Here is a 24107-nt window from a genome sequence, read left to right on the forward strand (position 1 = left end):
TTCTGCGCAGGTTCTGGCGTACGCACGGTTTTATAAGTCAGAATATTTGTTTGCGTACGCCATTTTTGGCTTTCGGACACACGTACACTTTTAGTAAGGATCCTACGCACAGTTTTATAAATGAAACCCCTGGTCTTAGCGAAAGAGGCTGAAGGAGAGAAATTCTGACTGAAATGGCTTTTTAGCGCGACTTAAATGCAGTCGGCCCCGCCCATTTCGGTTGGCTGAAAAGCCATTTGTCTGTGCAAAGCACAGCCGTGAACCAATCAGGCTTCAGTATTTGGAGAAAACGAAGTTTCCCCATACGCATTAGAAACTGACGCAATGCGAGTGAACCGTATCGAAAGGGAACTATTAATATAAAAGTTGCTCTATTCAGCAATGTAGATGTTATATTGTCATTTGTTTTGTCAGCCATGGCGTCCTCCTGTGGTCCTCCAGTCTGTGACATCTGTGATGAAAGAAAGCAGAAAGCTGTGAAGACCTGCCTGATGTGTCAAAGCTCTTACTGTGACTTTCATCTGAAGCCTCATCACAGAGTCCCGCGTCTAAAGAAACACACACTGATCAACGCTGTGGAAAATCTGGAGAATTATATATGCCAGAAACACGAGAGAACTCTGGAGCTGTTCTGTAGAGATGATCAGACGTGTGTTTGTCTGTCCTGCACTGAAGGAGAACACAGGACTCACAACACTGTTCCTATAGAGGAGGAGAGTCGAGAGAAGAAGGTAAAAATTAAAAACTAAACACTTTAACCCTTATAAGCTTAATAACCTTATAAGGAAGACACATGGGCTCTTCCTAGTTATTTTTGAACTGTGAGTGCAACTTGTTTTTTTAAGTGTTATAAAACTGAATTCCCTAAAGCACACTGTAAAAAATATGATTAGTAAGTCATGGCAAGTTATGTTTTTACATAATGTTTAGTAGGGCTGGGTAAAAAATATCGATTTCTCGATATTAATCGATTCTGATTTTTACGAACCGATATCGATTCTTAAATCTCAAGAATCGATTAGTCATCCTGTTTTCATTTGATGAATGAATGGAACATTATAGCGTGCATCAATAATTATGTCCATTTTCTTACGAAATTCAAAAACTTAAATAGCGTTTTGTCGCTGTGGCGTGCGTGAGATCGCTCTGGATCTCATCGAAATCCGTATCATGTCACATGGAATCGCTCAATCAGTGTTTCATTCGTGGAAAGATGTTAGTTAAAAAGCTTGTAAACAATGTCATGTAACGTCACATTTACCTCAGAAAAACCATATCCAGTGACCATAAACTCGTTAGTCAGCTAGAAAAATTTGACTAATCTCGACTAATCAAACCACGAACGCCATTCAAACAGTTCAGAAGTTCACTGAACTTCATACAGTTCAGCTCACTTAGCACGTCGTTCGTGGTTTGATTAGTCGAGACTGTTTTCCAAAGATGGCTCCTGTCTGTATACACGAAGTGGACTGTCTTTATCTTTATCTTCTTATTAAACGGTCTGTACACTTACAAAGTTCTCAATGCTTCGTTTTGCATGTAGGGACCCTCATTATGTTACTGTGTTCGTGTGGGGCTATTTTGAGTCTTGTTAGTTGTATTAAATAGCGATTTCTTTTTACTTATAATATGCCCCCATTACTAGCGTTATACACTAAACAGTTTTTAGAGATAAAACTCATTACATTCGATTATCATGAAAACAAATCTCAGAGAACGGTTGACTAGGTACCAATGTTTTATTAGACCAAAGGTTCATTTTGCGCCGGAGTTCTCCTTTAAGTGTTTGTATAGCTACAAATCAGTTAATTTTTACCTTCAATATTATAGTAGGCTAATGAAGCCTAGTAGGCTACAACTGACTCCCATAGTTTACAGCATTAGTTAAGAGATTTGTTTTCCTTGAAAAAATTTGCCATGTATTGTACCTGATATCCAACATAATCAATATTGAATCGAATCGAATCGTAATCGAAATCGAATCGAATTGCAAGCTTGTGAATCGAAATCGAATCGAATTGTGAAATTTGTGTCAATACCCAGCCCTAATGTTTAGGCTACTCATCAAAATATTTTAAACAATTTCAACTTTAAAGTTATACAAGATTCAACTCGATTTTTTAAAAGTCAGTTTAATATAATATAAGTTAAAGTTACTTGTACAGCAATTTGAATATGCTAAAAAAAATTAAGTCACCAATTGAAATTTATAGTAAAGTTTACAGTGTAGTAACAATAAAATTATGCACTTTTGGGGGATTTTAGGTAATTTAGTTCATAGATCTTATGTAAATTTCTTTATTTCAGTATCATTTGTATGAACAAATACAAAAATTTTGGACCTTAAAGGGGCATTCGGCAACTCTAGCTATTTCTTCGTTGATTTTCACTTTTGTTGTCGCATGTTTTGTCAACGAGCTCCCCCTACAGCTGTGAGGCGTATATTTCACAACAATATCATAAAAAAACTCACTTGCGGCACCCTCCTCCCGCTTTCTACCGCTGCTCATGTGCATTTGTTATTATCGGAGCCGGCCAACTTTATCGTGTGGAGCTATGTCTACCGAGGTGGGTAATATATCACATACATTGAGGGGGGCGTGTGTGTTTATGTCGAATTGCCGTAAAAGCTGTTTGTGTTTCTCGCTCGTTCTCGCTTCTCACGAGACTTCCTATTTCCAACTTACCAGGACGTTAGTCCCCATGTTGCAAGGTTGGTTTTCCACATAGGAACTTTGGGGGGAGCGGGGAAAGTCACCATTCTCACCAGAATAGGTTATTTTAATCATCCAAATGATTTCTAAACGGGTTTATTAAGTTGAAATAGTTGCCGAATACCCCTTTAACTACAGTATAAATGTACACTTATATAAATTTAAACATTTCTGCCATCTGGTGAAAAAAGAACAAGACTTTCATGTCAGGCCCAAATCATGTTATGACAATAATGGCCAGTAGATGGCTGAAGTGTTTCATTCAACTATACATGCTGTGAAAGAATTCTAGATTTCATTCTTAATAGTTTGGATGTTTATTTGGACTTCATCCAACTATTTTTTGTCAAAAAAAAATATATATATATTATATATATATTTCCATATCTGCTCGCACCCTGCTCATGCAAACATCACACTTTGACATTGTGTTCTGCAAAGCCCTGTTCACACCGCCAGCGACTTTGTCGCTGTATGTCGCTCGGCTCTGTACTGTGAAGTCGCTTGTGTGCGTTCGTAGTGCTGTCGCTCTAATGTTATTGGTAGACTGCACATCTGGTCATTTCTATACACAATACCATCACAAGTGATGTATACAACTATATAATTTTAATTTGACTAGGAATTAGGCTCAAAAGAAACAGTATGCTTTTGGGAGAGTGTTTTTATATTACCACAGCAGTGTTCAGTGGATTAAATAATTTACTAGATTAATGATCGATCACTCAACAAATTAAACTCACTCAAACTGTCATAAATTACTAAAACGTCATTCGAATTTAACAAATAATCAATTTTCTTGTCCCTAATAGTCAACAAAATGCAGGGGAAACTGTAAAATGAACTGCAGCAGTACTAAACTTGCATCATAAAATTACACCACTCGAACTATAAATGTATGAACTCACTGAGACTGTCAACAGTTTCTTTTCCATGCATAATTTTATTATATCCATGTGGTTACAGTCAAATCATATAAAACAGTGAAATCGTCCTCGAACTCTTCTGTCTTGCCTGCACTCGAGACGGTGACGTGAGCTCCACTGAAAGGCTTCTTCCCTATTGGTTGTCACTCGCGAAAATCGCTTCTCATTTGCATAAAGTTAAAATTTGTGCACTTCATAAGGCACACAAGCACATTTGCACACACACACAAGGTCTCTCGCTCTCTCGCAAGCTGCTGCTTCCTACCCTGCTCCACTCAGCGGCTGTTCCATCGCTGCTGCTGCTTCCTCATGCCTGGCTGAAGTACCCAATAGTGCTTATTTTAGCATGGAGGACGTGAGGGCGGAGCTCAGAAGATTGCGCCCTGGCAAGTCAGCAGGACCGGATGGAATACCCCCGAGGCTTCTGAAGAACTGTGCTACGGAGCTGGCGGCTCCTTTGCACAAAACTCTTTAATTGGAGTCTCCAGAAGAGTCAGGTGCCGAAGCAGTGGAAGACATCCTGCATTGTGCCATTGCCTAAGGGGGGGGAGACCTTCCGGGGTCAAGGACTACAGACCAGTGGCCTTGACGTCTGTGATTATGAAGACCCTCGAAAGGCTACTACTCCGGCTCCTTGGCCCACAACTACAGCAGGCACTTGACCCCATGCAGTTTGCCTGCCGAGCGAACATGGGAGTGGAGAATGCTGTCCTCTACTTGCTTCATCGAGCCCTCTCTTTTCTCGATGGGACAGGAGGGTATGTGAGGCTGATGTTTTTTAATTTCACGAGTGCATTTAATACCATCCAGCCTCAGATCCTGAGAGGCAAACTCGAGAACTTGAGCATGGAGCCTGCTCTCATTAAATGGATCATCAGTTACCTTACAGAGCGGCCACAGTATGTCAGATTGGGGAACACAGTGTCAGACACTGTGGAAACAAGCATTGGGGCCCCCCAGGGAACTGTGCTATCCCCTTTCCTCTTCACCCTATATACATCAGACTTCTCATTAGGGGTGACCCCGAATAGTCGAAGATTCGATGCTTCGATAGGAGGAGCCTGATTCGACTACCAATCTCACGGTCGAATCTTCGCAGATGTGTTATTAAACGAGGATTATGTCATTTTGGCTATATGGATGTGCTCATGTCTGATTTCACATAGAACTACAGGTTTTCTGTCAATACGTTAATATACAGCCTATTATGATAATGCTGTCAATAAAAATGTGCAAAGAAAGAAGCTTTAAATAAATATTTTTTAACGTGCGTGCAGCGTGAATAAATCCAAACACCCGTGACAGATTTAAGTTTCACTTTCGATCCGTGACCGACAGAGGAGCGTCTTGTCGGCAGGGATTTAAATCTTTAAAAAATGTCTGGGATAAGAAAATCTAAAGATGCACACCATCAGAAAGGATATTCTCCAAGGCTGGATTTAGCATCAGGAAAACTTCTGCTGGCTAACGTTAACAGGTTGGTTTTCCTTGGGACGTTCTAAAACGCTTAACGCTTAAAAGCTTTTAAAACGCTTAAATGGCACTTTTACGTGCTTAATGTATGTACACAGTAGGCTACACACCTTAAGAAACCATTCTATGTGCAGATAAGCAGATGAACCCAGAATATGAACGCAACGCGTTTCTCCTATAGAAAGTCACGTAAAGCTTTTTCTTTAACGGTTTTCTATGGGAGAAAAATGCTTAACGCAGCCTATAATAAAACGCGTTGCGTTCATATTTTGGGCTCATCTGCTTTTCTGTAAGCTATATAGTATGCTTTATTAATAAGGTGTGAACAGAATTTGATCTTTTAATATAACAGTTTTAGGAAGCCGTTAAGCGTTTTTCACGTTAAGCGTTTTAGAATGTATTTTATCCGCGCACACAATTTGAAAAGACTCAAACGGACACAGGCCGAATGAAAGACTGGATTTTGTTTTTTCGATCGGGTATAGGTACAGTGATTTCAAAACATTTCAGCCGGTTCTAATTTGATTTTTGGATACTGTGAACACGTTTAGCTAAAAAGACTGCCGCTCCAGTTTAGCGTTTATTGTTGGTTCTGCAGTTAAAAAGACAAAGTTGACAATCCTGGCCATACTTTCGTTATTTTAATAATTTCTTTATTTTTATTTTATTAATTGATCACTCAGGGTGATCTAATTTAACTATTTGTGACTTGTGTTTTGAATATTTGTTCCCCTGCACTTTAGTTATTTTGCACACATTTGTTCTGCTTCTAGTGACTTGATTCTGACTTATTTCGTTTTGTATTTTTATTAATTATAAATGTATATTGTGTTCTTGATTCTGACTTATTTCATTTTGTATTTTTATTAATTATAAATGTATATTGTGTTCTTAATTGTTGATTATTTTTCAGTGCATCGATGTTGCGCTGTAGGCCTACTTAGAGCCTGCTCGTACAGGCAATTCAGCCGATTTAATTTCGATTTGCATGTGAAATGCAAATCCTATCTGCAGTGTGGCCTTTCTGCCGTTATTTATGTTATTTCTTAGTTTTATTGATCCAAAATGTTTTTATACATTTTCTTCTATATCTTTGTGTGATGTTCTGTACATCGCGGCTTTAAAATGTTAAAGCCCCGCCCCCTCCCCAACAACACACACATGGTTCGACTATTAGTCGACTATGGGCAGGACTTGACGAATCTGATTCGACTATGAAAATCCTTAGTCGGGGACACCCCTACTTCTCATACAGAACATCATCGTGCCATATACAGAAATATTCTGATGACACTGTGGTGGCGGCTTGTGTGGGGAGGAGACGAGGAGGAATACAGGAGGGTCATCTCGGAGTTTGTGACCTGGAGCAGGTGCAATGGTCTCATCCTCAATACATCCAAAACCAAGGAGATGATAGTGGACTTTAGGAGGCGTAAGTCAAATCATCTGCCTGTCGTAATTGAGGGGGAGGGCATTGAGATGGTCCAGACTTACAAATATCTGGGAGTCTACCTGGACCATAACCTGGACTGGTCAGTACATGTAAATGCAGCATACAGAAAAGGTCAGAGCAGACTCTTTTTTTTCTCAGGTAGCTAAAATCCTTCAAAGTCTGTAATGAGATGCTGTACTTTTTTTATCAGTCGGTTGTGGCCAGTGCTGTGTTCTTTGCTGTGGTGTGCTGGGGCAGCTGTATGACAGCCAGGGAGGGGAACCGACTTGACAGATTTGTCAGGAAGTGTGTGTGTCAGGAGGGTGGACTCTGTAGGAGATTTGGTGGAGGAAAGAATGAGGAGCATGATGAAATCCATCCTTAGTAACAGGAGCCACCCACTGCATGACACTGTGGTTGCCCAGCAAAGCAGCCGCAGTGAACGACTCCTCTCCATGAGCTGTAGGACTGAGAGGTTCAGGAGGTCATTTGTTCCGGCCGCCATAAGACTGCATAATGGATCTGTTTGAATTCCTATACCTTCGATGATTTAGTGCGAGCTGTTTTTTTAGGACTTTTTCTTTTGTCGGGGCTTTTTGCATGGCTTCGTTGGGAATTCTGTGAAGAGGTTGCTGTTTCGTCCTCCATTCTGCAATGTTTCGGTCTCCCTCGTGTGTGTGGCGAGCTTTACCGCCGGGAACGTAAATAAATAAAGAAGCGTCGACAAAAAAATATGACGTTGACGTAATTTTGACGTCGAAGCGTCGCTACAGGCCTAGTTCAAAGTCATTTGATTCATCCCATCGAGACATGGGAATTCATTCAGCGTGATAGTCACAGTGCACTATGGGTATTCTCTAGCCGTTGAGCGTACATCAGTTGTACACTCAATATTGCACCGCAAACAAACAGCAGTCGCCTTTTACAGTTCATCCTGAACCAAAACAACCAGCTAGATCCACTGCTGGATCCATTTAGTGATGTCGTTTTCTGTCATAAACTGCTTTAACAGCTTTATTGGGACAATCCAGAATCGTAATCCATGACAGACATAGGGTCAAAACCATAGAGCAAACGATCCAAATGTACGAAGTCCAAAAACAAAGGCAAACAAGGATATCAAGGACAATGGGCAGAAGAACAGGGGTATGGGCGCTCAAAACATCAGTGCAACACAAAACAAGACTACGCAAAGAATGCGAATGACACATAGGAAGACTTTAACAAGGGATCACAAACAGCTGTACGAAATCACACAATCATTGGAACAGATAATGGAGACCATAAAATTAAGTTAATAATAGAAAAAATCCCAGGAGTCAGAAGTGCCCTTGTATGGAGATTAAGAATACTGTGGTTGTATCTAGGCAGACACTGTGGTCATAGCAGGACAAACAGACGATGAAGCAGAGACTTCATAATTGATCTCCTTGACCATAGCAGGACATACTGAGAGTTCAAGAACAGTAGTCGCAGCCTCAGATAAAACTAGATCAGGTGCCGCCACTTCTGGAGAAACTGAAGAAGCGTTCATGGCCCAGACACATATAATGACCATTGCTGTAACTGGGAGTGCAATCAACGGTGGGAGAACCTCTGAGACCTCCAGACTCGATACCACCGGATTCGGATGCACTAGACTCAAGGACAATGTCAGGACCACTAAGATGCCAACTGCTCGCATCGACATCAACGGTAGGTCCGTTGATGGACTGGTAGGAAGCCAGTCTCAAACGCCTAAGGACCACCTTTATAGCTTTTTTGGAGCGTTGATGTTGTCTGGAGACTCTGGATTTGGGACCACTGGACTCGGAAGTGCTGTGAGCACTGGACCTGGGATCATCAGACTTGCTGAATCAGAATTGCTGGAAACCGTTGTGCTAACATGGTAAATGGCTTGATGCACACAACCAGGGTCCGAAATTAACACCCGCCAAGCGCCAAATGCGGGTAGATTTTCCTTTTGGCGAGTAAATCTCAAAAGGCTATCCGCCACACTGGCGGGTGAATGTTCATACCAAAATAGTAATGTAATAAAATGTTTATTACAATTGCATTTTGTAATGTTATAAAATATCTGGCATGAGGGCTCGGATTTGTTGTGTTTGTCAGTAGGGATGGGAATTGAACTGCTGCGCGTGTGACAGGGCGCAAGTGAAGAACGAGCAGAGAGAGAGAGAGAGCCCCGGTCGCGCGCGCGCACTCTTTCTCTTCGGAGCCAGGCGAAAGTATAAACAAGGCTTCACCGTCTCCTAAGCGCTGTCTTGCTCTCTCTTCCTGGCACATATTAATCAAAATAAATCGACACGATGGTAAAAGGTCGGAAGACCATAGTTTCATGTGGAGCATTCGGATTTTTTTTCTTCTGAATTACCGCTGGGTGTGAATTGTGCTAAAATACCTTATTTTCTCTTGCACATTCAGCTGACATAACCCACACTTTAAATAAACGAAAAAACCTATCCAGTGATTAAATGTTTTCTGTGTTGACACAAATCTTGAGGGATGTCCTTGCTGTCGGGATAATCACACAACGCGAACACATCCGATAATGACACGTCCGATTCGCGAACTAATGACTCCTTTGAACCGATTCATTTTATTGAATGGTTAAAACAGCTGATATTTCCAGTCCTTCAGTTACTGATCGGATCAGTCAAGAGTAAATGGAGTAGAAAAATAGGCAGAGTAAAACTTTTTTTCTTTTTTTTTTATAATTATAATATATTATTATTGCATATATTGTATTAAATATACAATTAATACATTTCATTTGTACAGAACTATTTTCATAGGCACCACCACAAAAATATTATTGTAATGTGTGTAAATTGTGTAATATGTGTGTAAATAAAAGTAAAAATGGAAAATAATAGACCAGAAATATAATGGCAAAAATGTTTAAAAATACCTATATATAAATTAATGTATATGTGACACAAAAAGGCTGTTTATTATTTTGGCCGGTAAAAAATATGCTTGGCTGGTGGATTTTTTCATCTACTAGTCCCCGTGGCAGGTGAGCCAAAAAGTTAATTTCGGACCCTGCACACAACCCCCCACAAAAAATAAAAGTTTTTAGGGGAAGGTTCCTCCTCTACTCCCTCCACATTAAAAGGAGAACCGCTCAGCTGCAATGACAAACCAATATAATGTGCCAAAGTCCAGTCTGGGTCATGTAGCAGCATAATTGCATTGAGTGGCTCAGACAACCCGCCCCCAAAAAAGATCATATGGGGAATCTTGTCCATGTTGTTTAAGTGAGCCTACTCAATGTCCAGTACATGGTCCTTGATGCTGCGCTCTCCTTGTCGGAGATGCATAATTCTCACTGCTGGATCCATTTAGTAGTCTTCTGTCACGAACTGCTCCGAGACTTGGGTTGACGATCCAAATGCAGCTTTATTGGGACAATCCAGAATCATAATCCATATAACAGGCATGGGGTCAAAACCGTAGAGCAAACAATCCAAACTTAGGATAGAGTCCAAAAAGACAGGCAAACAAGGATATCCAAGACAAGGGAAACCAGGTTACAGGAGCTCAAAATAGGCAGACTTTAACAAGAGTAATCACACACAGCTAAACAAAATTACACAATCATGAACAGTTATTGGATACTGGGAAGAGAAGTTCTTAAACGGAAAAGCCCAGGAGTCAGGAGGAGTGCCCTCTGGTGGAGATTAAGGGCACTCCAGCTGGTGGATTTGACAGTCATAACCGTAATTAAGAGATGGCAACCCGTCACGTTCTACCCTGAGCAGATTTATGCGTTTCTATGTTAACAGTATCAATGCCAAAATGAATCTACAGTAGTCAGGTGGAACAAGTAAGAGCTCTAAAAGTTATTTATATTCATTATTATTGCAATGTGATGTGCTTTGAGACATAAGGTAATTTAACGCAGTCTCTCATCTGATGCATAGGAGACACAATGAGGGAAGGGTGGGATCTGATGCTTTCAAAGCTAGCTTACGAAGCCTACGATCAATCAATGAACGACGGCTCATGGTACCTTCACCAAGAGCCACAAAATCACTCTCCAGAACATTCTCATTCACGGTTCCATGCTGGTGGAACGATCTGCCCACCCTCATTCGGAATGCAGAATCCCTGACAGCATTTAAAAGACAACTGAAAACTCATCTCTTCCGTGAGCACTTAACATAAAAAAAAAAAAAAAAAACGTAAATCCTCACTTGTCTGGTTTATGCTACTCTGAGCAATGTTTGAACTTTGTATTTTGAGCACTTCTTGGGTTGTTATTGTCTCTTTACGATGTCTCGTTTGGTTAGTCCTCAGATGTAAGTCGCTTTGGATAAAAGCGTCTGCTAAATGACTAAATGTAAATGTAGCTTGCTAATGCTAGCCACTCTAAAAATTGCCTCCCCTACCTTTAAACTGCCAATAGTTTTTTTTTTACTTTTAAGAAAAAAAAATGTTATCCTCAAAGACATGTACTAAACGCCACAGAATTTTGAATTCATTTTGTCTTTTATACGATTTTATTCAAAGGATGAAGATATCTGTGTTTCTCTGTATGTAGACTGCCGTTCGTCAGATGATCCAGGACAGAATGAAGATGATTCAAGAGATCCAGCACTCAGTAGAGCTGAGAATGGTGAGTGGAGGTTAAAACGTAAAATTGATAATGCATTATAATATTTTAATCAGCTTCATAAAGGTTCTCGATTAAATGGATAAAACTTAATAGATGAATCTTCTAATCATTCTCATTTATCAGAAAAACACAGAGAAAGATAAATCCTCCAGTGATAAGATTTTCAAAGTTCTGATCTTCTACATTGAGAAATGTCAGTCTGATCGGATGGAGATGATAGATGAACAGCAGAAAGCAGCAGAGAAACAGACTGAAGATCTCATTAAAGAGCTGCAGCAGGAAATCACTGAGCTGGAGCAGCTCTCACACACTGACGATCATCTCCATCTCATACAGGTCTGTCAACATCTCTCATCAGTCATCATGTACAATTGACCTATGGCTAAGCCACACCCCCAAACGCGATGAGCCAATCACATTGTGCACAGCTAACCCAATACACTCGGATATTCTCTGCTTCTTCGTCCATTGAAATGCATTGCAGTTAGCCAGTTTTCATTCGTTTTTATATGTTTTTTTTCTTGTCATTTTGGTGGTCAAAATGGCCAAACGGTGTGCATGGAGTACATGCAACTCCGACACTAGGTATCCCGAGAGGCTGGTCAACGGTGTGTATTTTTTACCCTTTCCCAAGCCACATCTCAACCGAGAACCGAGATAAGTGTCTGGATTAAGTTAAGCGGTAGACCACAACACCAACTAAACGTGGATAAATTAAACAAGGATTTCTACATCTGTTAAGATAAGATAAGTCAACAACGTATGTGAACGTTATCTTTAACATCTCTAACGTAACGTTAGCCTAAAACTAAAAATCGTTAGCTTCTAGCTGCGTTGTACATCATGTCACTTAGCTTCATTAAAGTAGAACTGTAGAACTGTGTCAAAAGCAGCAGACAGATCCAGCAGGATGAGAACTGAGGATTTGGAAGCTGCTCTTGCCAGTCTCAGTGCTTCAATTACTGAGAGCAGGGCAGTCTCAGTTGAGTGTCCGCTTTTGAAACCAGACTGATTGTTGTCCAGTAGTTTGTTCTGTGTAAGAAAGGAAGAGATCTGGTTGAAAACAACTCATTCAAGTGTTTTCGTGATGAATGGAAGAAGGGATACCGGTCTGTAATTTTCCAGATGTGCTGGATTTAGAGTGGGTTTCTTAAGCAGTGGGGTTACCCGAGCCTGCTTAAAAGTTATGGCAAAGGTACCAGTGTGAAGAGGTGTGTTTATGATGTGCGTGAGTGTGAGTACAACTGAGGAAGAAATGGCTTGAAGTAGATTAGTGGGAATAGGATCAAGCGGACAGGTGGTAGGGTGATTGGAAAGGAGGAGTTTGGAGACTTCTGCCTCTGAAAGTAGAGAGAAGGAGGTTATAATGTGTGCGTTAGCTGGTAAAATGTGTGTGTCAGTTTGTGGATTGGTAAATTGGCCGCTGATGGTGGTTGTTTTATTTATGAAGAATGTGGCAAAATCGTCAGCTGTTAGGGTTGATGAGGGAGGAGGGTTGAGAAGAGAGGAAAAGGTTTTGAAAAACATGCGAGAGTCAGAAGAATTGCTAATTTTGTTGTGGTATTAAGTTATTTTAGCAGTAGAGATATTAGCAGAGAAGGAAGAGAGGAGGGATTGATAAAGACCAAGGTCAGTAGGATCTTTTGATTTTGGTTTTAGCGTATTCGGCATGCCACGGATGTTGGTATCAGACAATGGACCTGCCCTGGACAGCACCCTTCCAACTAGGGCTGCACGATTTGGGCCAAAATGATAATCACGATTATTTTGATCAATATTGCGATCACGATTAATTATCACGATTATTTGTTGATTTTAACCAAAACAAATTTTATTGCCACATAGGCTAATTATAACTGCTTTCACATCCATATTGTGCTACATTTCTGCTAATGTATGTGTATCTAAATAAAATAGGTCCTCTTATTCACCAAAATTCAGTGCATCTCCTTAAAGAATAAAGAAAACAATAAAGAAAATGTAGCAAAACTTCAACAGGGCACTATTTTACATTTTACATTGTGTAAATCTATTTTAGGAAGCAAAATATAAACTTGCATTGTACCTGCATAATGGATGTGAATAAAACACGCAAAATATACAATCAATAAAAAAACAAATATTCCATAACAGAATGTAACCAAATGAGAACATTTCAAGGCAGAACTGCACTATGGAAGTTCGATTAATGGATGAAATTCAGAGTCATTGTTATTTGACGCTTAATAAATGTAAAATGTTGTGGTAGGCCTACAGTGTCAGTGATTAGTTGTGAAGTCTTACTGCATAAATTTAATCTATTTAATTCTCCATGTGAAAGTTTATGTGCTCAAATTATTTCTATTTGTTAAACAATAGGTCAAAACAAGACGTTTGTAGGACTGATTATTGGAGTCCATTAATCGAACTTCCATGCCTCTTATGTAAGGGTTAATGCCCGACGAGGTGTCCGTTGTCAGGTTTTAATGGACGACGGCGAGGTGTAAACCGGCCGACGCGCAGCGGAGGACGGTTGCCTCCGCCGAAGTCCATTAAAACCTGACAACGGTCACCTCGAAGGGCATTAACCCGCTTATACCATGGTCACTTGCCAAATAAAACATTTTTAAAACATTAGTTTATATTTTAATTAGGCTAAATCTAGTTTTTTCAAATAATAACTTGCCTGACGATTTATTTAGCAACTTGAGATATTTATAGTCCGCTCAGCTTGTAGAACCCTTCAGGTTCAAAAATGCATTTTTTTTTTCATGAAACACAAAGGTAGGCATAGTTATTTTTTTATTGCACATAAAACACTTTGTGTTACACTAGTCTACACTAACCACAGCCTCCGAAGCACCGCTGTAGGTCGACTCTCCGATGCTGGACTGGAGAGCCGTCAAATAAAGTCGGTGACAGGCCATCGATGCGAGAGCAGTCTGCGGGCTTACTGGGCTCCGTCAGTCCGTGAGAGACTGAAGATGAAATAACGAACGAAGTCGCTCATTGTAGTAGGCTATGTAATATCTAACTAACGTTGACTGCCTGTTGCTATGGTTACTCACACAGCTGTTGTAGGCAGCGCATTTATTTATTAATTTCGAATGGTAAACAGGCAGTTTCACCAGAACTACTTTAGGTGTCCTCTATCACTTTTTAACGGACACCCTGCAGCCAATCAGAATCGAGTATTCACCCAGACCATGGTATAAATAGTAAATATATATATGTAGTATGTACCAATTTACTAATGCAATTTACTAATGCTCACACTCGGTCTCTCACGCGCACTGTCACTCAGTCTCTCTCGCGCGCGACACAATCGGTAGGCGCGCGCTGTTGCTCGCACGCAGACACACTCGCGGTCTCTCTCGTGCACTGTCGCTCGCACGCAGACCGTAGGTCTCTCTCGCGCACCTGGGCTCATGGAGGCACGTGATCAGACACTGGTTTACGGTGCGCTAGATTGGCAAAAAAAAAGCTTTCTGTGAACTGAATGACGCATTTAAAATATCGCTCGATCACGCGAATTTGATCGTGGGAAGCCAAAATCGTGATCGTGATTAAAATTCGATTAATCGTGCAGCCCTACTTCCAACCCCCCTCAAATGGGTTCACGAAAAGAGTCGTGCAGGCCTTTAAAGCTGGTCAGAGGCAGAAACTTTGGAGACAAGAGTGTGTAGATTCCTGGTCAATTATAGGATTATGCCACAAACTACAACTGGTTTGTCCCCTGCCGAAATGATGATGTCCAGACGTTTAAGATCAACTTTTGATTTGCTTCTACCGGACCTGGCAGCCAAAGTGCTAAAGAAACCACTCAAACAGAAAGAAGACCATGACAGCACTGCTGACTTTTTGAGTGGGTGATCCTGTGTATGTGAGAAATTATAGCTACGGGCCACAATGGATTCCTACTGTGGTTGAAAGTTGTACCAGTCTGCTGTCTTATGCTGCCTTGACAGTAACAGGACAGACCTGGAAAAGGTATGTTGATCAGGTTTGCAGGAGACACTGTTCCGGATTCTGCGAATTAATTTTTTTTGTTTTTTCAAAATACACCAGGTATTGGAGAGGGAATCGGACAGCCTGTAAGCAATGTATCTGTAGAGCCAGGGGAACAGAAATGACTGTAATAGGAAGGGCCTGATCCTCCTAATGTTGAGCAAGGCAAATCTACATGATCGGGCAGTTTTAGCAATATGGTCTGTGAAGTTCAATTGATCATCAATTACACAACCCCAAGGTTCCTGCCTGACCTTGATGGAGTTATGGATGATGTGCCTAGCTAAGTTGTGATGAAGTGTTGAGTTGGCCGGGACCACAAGTAGCTCTGTCTTTGCAAGGTTTAGTTGAAGGTGGTGGTCCTTCATCCAGCCAGAAATGTCTGTCAGGCAGGCCGAGATGCGAGCAGCTACCGTCGGATCGTCAGGCTGGAATGAGAGGTAGAGTTGTGTGTCATCAGCTTAGCAGTGATAGGAAAAGCCATGTTTCTGAATCACAGATCCTAGTGATGTCATGTGAGACAGTGAGACACTGTTCCGGATTCTGCAAATTATTATTTTTTTTTTTTTTTTCAAAATACACCAGGTATTGGAGAGGGAATCGGACAGCCTGTGAGTAATGTATCTGTAGAGCCAGGGGAACAGAAATGACTGTAACCAGTGTCACAAGAAGAGCCTGAGGCTGATACTGAACAATATCAAAAGGCTTGGAAAGCAGATGCTCTTCTACCAGTGTTGTTGACCACAACAAAGGAGGTCACCCAGAGTAAAAACGTGAACCAAGATATCTGAAAGATTTTGTTAAACAATTCAGCAAAATTATCTGGTATAAAAAAAAGAAAGAAAAGAAAGAAGGCAAATTGACAGTTGACATGTTTGGGAATGTTTTAGCTTTAAGGGGGAGAGATGTAGTAGATGGAGTACAATTCTAGCCGTTCCAGTTGTTACCGCTAGGGGGTGAATATGCTTGTGTTGTGTGGGAATTACCTGTTGCAGTGGAATGTTCTGTCCTGTTGGATAGTCAGGTCATGCTGGTGTTATCCTACAATATAAGCACAGTCACTCCTGCATTCCTCTCTCTATTGTTTTTTTTATACTAAGTTACCCAGTAATAAAGTCCAATTTGAAAAATTAGTTAACTGTGTTAGAAAGGTATTGTGTAAAATATACTAACTTGAAATATAAATTAATAACATATTTAACAGTCTTGTCTTTCCTGCTGTAGATGAGCTCATCCCTGGACAGTCGTCCCCACACCAAGAACTGGACTGAGATCAGGATTGACTCTGGTGTGAACTCTATGTATAGAGCTCTTGCTCAACTGAAGAAAACTCTAGATACAATAATGGAAAAACACAATCCAACTGGTATGTGAATATCAAATACAGTAGATTTTTGTCAGTAACAAAGAAATACATTTTTTCAAGGAATATTATGGGTTAAGTGGCGGCTGGTCAATAAAGGGCGCTAGGGCACCGCCCTCCCTGAGCCACACACACAAAACAATAATAATAAATTATGTAAATTGATATGTGTATGATATGATATGATAGAAAATCATCTGTGGAAAATATAAGCTTTTCCTATATGTCCACTCTGCCTGTCCGCATGTCTCAAGTTCAGCTCTGGGGCGCTAGACAAATCACCCACAGGAGCCGGGTTTATGTAGCAGTTTAGCCAGTTGTTGTGAACATTTAAAGATGACACAAAATTTAGCCAATCAGCGATCTCAAATCTTCTGACAAAATCAGACTGACAAATGGTTATTTTCTCTATCAACCCCAACGAGAAACTGCTAAAGTCAAAACTAGTCTGTATGGTCTGAATAAAGCAAACAAGCACACCAGTAAAGTTTTGATGGATGACGACTGTAATCAAGGTAAAGACGATTACATTGGCATACATACAGGCACGTGCAAGTCCGTTTTTATTAATGTGAAACAAGCAGTGTTTTTGTAACGTAGGCCAGTAGGCGCTGTGTGTGTATACCTCACTGTAGTCTTTAGCGTCTTGTTAGCTCGCCCGGCTTCTTTCCCAACACTCCGGTACGAATCCTGCTCGAGGGTTGATTAAATCCAATTTAAACTCAGTTTGTAAAGGATCACACTGTTTCAAAAATGTAATCATAACACAACTTACTATGTAAAGTTCTGTCCATGTAAATCATGTTAAAGCAGTATTACTTTAACGACAAAAAAATGATGTAACTCTGTGTACAAACTTTAAAAATACATAATGTCTAAAAGAAAAGTTTGCCACCTCACAAGGACAATTTAGACACTTTACAGCTCAAATAACACATTTTACTGAATTATTAAGAGAAGAGCTTTCATAAAAAGTACAAGCTTAACATTCTATTAAATCCTCAATTTTTGTTTCATAGACCTCCATTACAGTATGTTTACTGTAAACACATTCTGCATTTTATTTTACAAACTGGGGGACGAGGAGCATTTACATGCCACTGATGCTGCCGATAGAGAGAAACGTCTCAGGTTACGACTGTAACCATAGTTCCCTGAGAAAGGGAACGAGACGATGCGTCACCGACGCTTTGGGAACGCCCCCAGCGTGAATGCGTCTGAGCATCAATGTCAACTAGTCCAATGGAAAGAATGAGCTTCACGGGCGGGTGACGTCATGACCAGGAAGGCATAAGAGCAGATCCGGTGAAACGCGGCATTAGCTTCAAAAAGTCGAAGCAAGCCGATCACAGGGATGCAGTATGGCATGTATGGAAGTATGGCAGGGTGACGCATCGTCTCGTTTCCTTTCTCAGGGAACTATGGTTACAGTCGTAACCTGAGACATTCCCTTTCGAGGGAACTCGCGATGCGTCACCGACGCTTTGGGAACGAGAATACCCAAAACGCCAGAATTCCAAGTACCTGAGTGTTAGTCTGTTGGAACTAAGCACTAAGCACCTGAGAACCTAGGGCAGCATCCAGGTCCAAACTGTAAAACCTGACGAATGTGAGCGGTGAGGACCAGCCTGCCGCATCACATACGTCTTGAAGAGAAACTCCAAATAATAAGGCTTTAGAGGCCGCCATACCCCTCGTAGAGTGAGCTCTGACCACCAAAGGACACGGCTGGTCAGAGTACTCGTATGCAAGTGAAATAGCCTCAACTATCCACTTACTAACCGTCTGTTTAGAAGCAGGAAGACCCTTCTTAGGTGATCCAAAGCAAATAAATAACTGGTCGGACTTCCTCATAGACGATGTCCGATGAACATAAGTATCCAGTGCTCGCACTGGACACAAGAGGTTCAGCCTTTCCTGGTCCGCAGATGTAAAAGGAGGAGGACAGAAAGCCTGCAGCACGATAGGCCTCGGAATCAAGGTCGGCACCTTAGGGACATATCCCTGTTTTGGATATAAGAATGCCTTGACCATCCCCGGTGCAAACTCAAGGCAAGTGGGGGAAACCGAAAGGGCCTGAAGGTCTCCAACTCTCTTAAGGGACGAAATAGCTAGCAGAAAGATAGTCTTAAGGGTAAGAAATTTCTCTGAAACCGAATCTAAGGGCTCGAATGGAGCCCTAGACAGGCCTTCTAGTACTATTGCCAAATCCCAAGCTGGCACCCTAGTGCAAGTTGCAGGCCTCAGCCTCAATGTGCCACAAAGGAAACGTGTAATCAGGGGGTCTCGACCCAACGATGTACCCCCCACCAGGGCGTGGTAAGCCGCAATGGCCGCCACGTAAACCTTAAGTGTGGAAGGACATAAACCTGACGTAAAGCGCTCCTGCAAGAACTCGAGTACTGTGTTCACAGAACAGTTAACCGGATCCCACTGATGTCGGTGACACCATACAGAAAAAACTTTCCATTTCAGCGCATATAGTTTCCTAGTAGCTGGAGCTCTGGAGCTTAGAATGGTCTCAACAACCTCAGTTGAGAGACCACTCTCTATGAGTTGGGCCCCCTCAGAGGCCAAACCCACAGATTCCAAATCTCTGGTCGGGGGTGAAATATTGTGCCCCCGGCCTGAGACAGAAGGTCTCTCCTGATCGGGATCTCCAAGGGAGGACCGTCTAGGAGATGGATCAGGTCCGCAAACCAGATCCGACTCGGCCAGCGTGGTGCTACTAGTAGTAGGCTTATACCGTTCTGGCGGACTCGCTCCAGAACTCCTGGGAGCAGAGCAACAGGGGGAAATGCGTACAGACGTAGCCTCGGCCACGTCTGCACCATAGCATCCAGCCCCAGGGGGGCTGGGTGAGTAAGGGAGAACCAAAGTGGACAGTGCGTCGTATGCTGAGACGCAAACAGATCCACCTCTGCTTGGCCGTAAAACTCCCAAATTTTCTCCACCGCCTCAGGGTGGAGTCTCCAGTCCCCTGGCCTCAGCTCCTGCCTCGACAGGATGTCTGCCCCAATATTCTGGTCCCCAGGAATATACACTGCCCTCAGGGAGAGTACCTTCCCCAGAGACCACAGGAGGATCTGGTGCGCCAGCTTGCAAAGCGGACGCGACCGCAGACCCCCCTGACGGTTCAGATAAGAGACCACCGATGTGTTGTCTGTACGGACGAGCACATGATGGGCCCTCAGGTCTGGGAGGAATTGCTTCAACGCATTGAAGACAGCCATCATCTCCAGGCAATTTATGTGCCAAGAAAGATGATGACCCCTCCACTGACCCTGAACCGAGCGGCCTTCCATTACCGCTCCCCAGCCGGTGAGGGAAGCATCTGTCGAGATAGCAACTCGATGGCAAAGAGCTCCCAACACCGGACCCTGGGTTAAGAACCAGTGTTTCCTCCATATAACCAAGGCACGAAGGCACCGCCGCGTGATCTTGATCATACGAAGTGGGTTTCCCCTCGGGGAGAACCCTCTGGTCCTGAGCCACCACTGCAAAGGTCTCATGTACAGCAGGCCAAAAGGTATCACGTTGGACGCTGCTGCCAAGAGACTCAACAGTCTCTCGAACTGTTTTACAGTGCGTGACTGGCCTAGCCTCAGCTCTCCTGTGGCTGCCAGGATAACAGCTACACGAACGGGCGATAGAGTGGCCCGCATCGTCACTGAATCCCATACCACACCAAGGAAAGTGGTTCTCTGTACTGGAGAAAGAACACTCTTCTTGGCATTGAGCCTCAACCCCAACATCTGCATATGAGCAAGAACGACACCTCGGTGCCGAACCGCCAACTGCTCTGATTCCACTATAATAGTTCAGCGTCGATGTAGTTCAGAATACGTATGCCCTGAAGCCTGAGTGGGGCTAAAGCTGCATCTACGCATTTCGTGAACGTGCGGGGTGATAGAGCTAGACCGAAAGGAAGTACCCGATACTGGTATTCTTTGCCCCCGAAAGAAAACCTTAGGAACTTCCTGTGCTGAGGGAGGATGGAGACATGGAAGTAGGCGTCCTTCAGATCTATCGTGACAAACCAGTCCTCGGATCTGATTTGAGTCACGATCTGTTTGAGTGTCAGCATCTTGAACTTGAGTTTCTGTACTGAACGATTCAACAGACGAAGATCTAAAATGGGACGCAACCCTCCATCCTTTTTCGGAACAATGAAATAACGGCTGTAAAAACCCGACTCTCTGTCGGGTGAGTACACCTGTTCTATAGCTTCCTTTGCTAACAGGGCCTTTACCTCTTGCTCCATCACCAGAGCCTGCTCGGGATGCACTACTGTGAGCAACACCCCGTTGTAGCGAGGAGGACGAGAACCGAACTGGATTCTGTATCCTTTCTCTACAATCTGCAGGACCCAACGAGAAATATTTGGCAGTAGCTTCCACGCTGCCAGAAAATCTACTAAGGGAACCAGCCTCTCGAGGCTGGTCTCTGGTGTTAACGAGACATAATGGCAGGAACTACCTGAACTGGCTGCTCTAAAACCCCACTCAGAGGGCGTGAAACCGATGCAGTGCCGCAGCATAGCATCAGCGACTCGCTGGAGACCGCTGCGCCCCGAAGCACCAAGGGTGGCGGGGTTGGCAGAACGGTCCCGTGAGGACCCCGAAGTGGAACGGGCACCGTATTCTGAGGTGTACACCGCTCCACTTCGGTCGGGGCCGTCCTCACAGGTCTGACGCCATTGACGTCAGGACCTCTTTTTATGAGCCGAAGTCTTGAACGGTCCTCAGATCCGGCTTCGGCTTAGAAGACTTCGACTGAGAGTGTTGCGTCTGTTTCCATTGTTTATGTGGAGGTGCACGAGACGAAACACTCTGTTTTTGTTGCGCACGATATGAGGAGCTCGACGGCTGGGGCTGCTCACGCCCAGCAGCCCCAGGGGGTTGGACACGGCGAGGGAGAAACTTTTTAAATGCCTCCGCTTGATTCTTTGATTCTTGAAATCTCTCGACGACCGCATTGACTGCGTCGCCGAAGAGACCAGAAGGCTCAAGCGGAGCATCTAATAAAAAAGCCCGGTCTTTTTCTCTTATTTCGGCCAGATTTAACCAAAGATGTCTCTCACTAGCTACAAGGGCTGCCATAGACCGCCCAATTGCTCTAGCGGTCTCCTTTGTAGCTCTGAGAGACAGATCGGTGGCCCGACGAAGTTCTCGAACTTCATCAGGGCCAACTCCCTCACTCTTATCCAAATCCCCCAGCAAATCAGCCTGGTAAGCCTGGAGCACCGCCATAGTGTGCAGACATGCTCCAGCCTGACCTGCTGCCGTATAAGCTTTGCTCACTAACCCTGATGTTGCTTTAAGCGGTCTAGTGGGCAAAGCTGAGGCCTTCAGAGACGATGCTGGGCCAGGTGACAGATAGCTCGCGAGCGTCTGTTCAGCCTGGGGCATCGCCTCATAACGGTACTCTTTCAGCCCTCTTATACCTGAATATAAATTAACTTGAGGGCTGAAAAGACGTGATGAGTACGGTTTATCCCATGATCTAGATAATTCATTGTGTAAATCAGGAAAAAAGGGAAGGCCTCGTGGTGGAGATGATGTCGCTGAAGAAAGGAAACGCTCATCTAATTTGCTTTTAGGACGAGCGCTACTTTTCTCAGCTGGCCCTTCAATATTTAATTTCTCTACAGCCCTAGACATCACATCCACCAGCTCCTCATATGCTGGGGAAATAGGTGGCGAATCAATTTCCCCAGTGTGTGTGCTTAAACTCTCCATACTCATCGCATCAACCTCCTCAGAGGAAGAGCAATGAAGTAATGGAGGGCTCTCTCCCCGGGCGGAAGAAGCCGCAGAGCGGGCTTCCGACACCGGGGGGAGAGCACTGGATCCTCCGGGTAAGGAAGGAGAAAAGGCCCTCGGACCCGTCTCCAACCCCTCCGAAAGATCCTTTTGCGATCCCCAGGAATGCATTCTCCGTGCTGCCTCGGCAGCAGCGGTACCTGCACCCTGAGGATCGCGAACCTGACCACTCTCGTCAAAGAGTGACAGGCGAGAACGGAGCATGCGAAGCGGAAGCATCTCGCAATGCTGGCACTCAGCCCCCTCGAAGGCTGAGACCGCATGCTCCATTCCCAAACAAATAACACAAAGCTCGTGTGTGTCCCCACCCGTTAAATAACGCGGGCAGGGAGAAGCACACTGTTTGTACATTTGTTTCGCCATAACTCTTCCAATATAAATGCAACAGACAACAATAAATAGACAGCGACAGAGTAACACAGATCGCTTGCTGAGACACAGAAGCTAATGCCGCGTTTCACCGGATGTGCTCTTATGCCTTCCTGGTCATGACGTCACCCGCCCGTGACGCTCATTCTTTCCATTGGACTAGTTGACATTGATGCTCAGACGCATTCACGCTGGGGGCGTTCCCAAAGCGTCGGTGACGCATCACGAGTTCCCTCAAAAGGGAACTCACTGTTAACCTGAAATTACTGCTATAAATAATTCATCATTATATTGTCATCTGTGTCCACAGGGTTGACGTTTGTACAGAACTATGCAGGTATAGTGTGACTGACACCATTTTCTTCAATACACTAGCAACAATTTGGTAATCTGTATTATATGCTGTACATCTGAAAATATTTATGAAAATATGTTTTATATTTGTAAATAAGTTGATTTTGTCTGATCTCTCTCAGTGGATGTGACTCTGGATCCTGATACAGCGAATCCACATCTCATCCTGTCTGATGATGGAAAACAAGTCAGTTGTGGAGACATTGAGCAGGACGTCCCAAAAACCCCAAAGAGATTTGATGTGGTTTGTTGTGTTCTGGCAAAGGAGGGATTCAGTTCAGGGAGATTTTACTATGAGGTGCAGGTGAAGGGAAAGACTGATTGGACTTTAGGAGTGATCAGAGAATCCATTAACAGGAAGGAGCAGATCACACTGAGTCCTGCGGATGGAGTTTGGACTGTGATCCTGTGTAATGAGAATCAATATATAGCTTGTGATTATCCATCTGTCTCTTTATCTCTGAGAGTGAAACCTGAGAAGGTTGGTTTGTTTGTGGATTATGAGGAGGGTCTGGTCTCTTTTTATGACGTGGAGTCCAGATGTCATCTCTACTCTTTCACTGCTCAGACTTTCACTGAGAAACTCTATCCAGTGTTTAACCCATGCCCCAATGGTAAAGGTAAAAACTCAAACCCACTGATCATCACTCCTGTCAGTTTAAATTAAAAACAAATCTGAGAAGATTGCTGTTTTTAAAAAAAGAAAGAAAAGACTTATTTTTTTCCCTAGGATGGTAGGGGAAGACTCATAAATGGTATTAACCCCAGTGACGGGTAGGTTTAGGGACGGGGTTGGGGTAGGTCATATATTTATATATACAGTAATGTAACGTTAAGTCAACGGCGTTGATAAACACGCTGAAAAGCGATTATGCGTGTTGATAGCACGCCAAAAATGGAAATACGAATTGGCGTGTCATACATACGCCATTTCATGAGATCAGTCTGCCTGGGTTATATGGCATCCGCAGCCGCAGTAATGGTCCTTGGATTGCTTCATATGAGGCCGCTTCTGCACTGGCTTCACGGGCCAAGTCCTGAGA

General features: G+C 43.1%; 1 protein-coding gene across 1 annotated transcript; it reads left to right on the forward strand.

Annotated features, from left to right (window-relative positions):
- The first annotated feature begins 416 nt into the window (after positions 1-416).
- Positions 417-23731, forward strand: LOC130083748 (E3 ubiquitin-protein ligase TRIM39-like). The gene is made up of 6 exons (XM_056248755.1): positions 417-731; positions 11092-11166; positions 11290-11502; positions 16378-16519; positions 23021-23047; positions 23187-23731. The coding sequence occupies exons 1-6, from the start codon at positions 417-419 to the stop codon at positions 23729-23731; spliced, it is 1317 nt and encodes a 438-aa protein (XP_056104730.1).
- Positions 23732-24107: the final 376 nt, after the last annotated feature.

Source organism: Rhinichthys klamathensis, unplaced genomic scaffold (assembly GCF_029890125.1).
Source record: "Rhinichthys klamathensis goyatoka isolate OS25496 unplaced genomic scaffold, OSU_Roscu_1.1 h1tg000058l_1, whole genome shotgun sequence".
Lineage (NCBI taxonomy): Eukaryota > Metazoa > Chordata > Actinopteri > Cypriniformes > Leuciscidae > Rhinichthys > Rhinichthys klamathensis.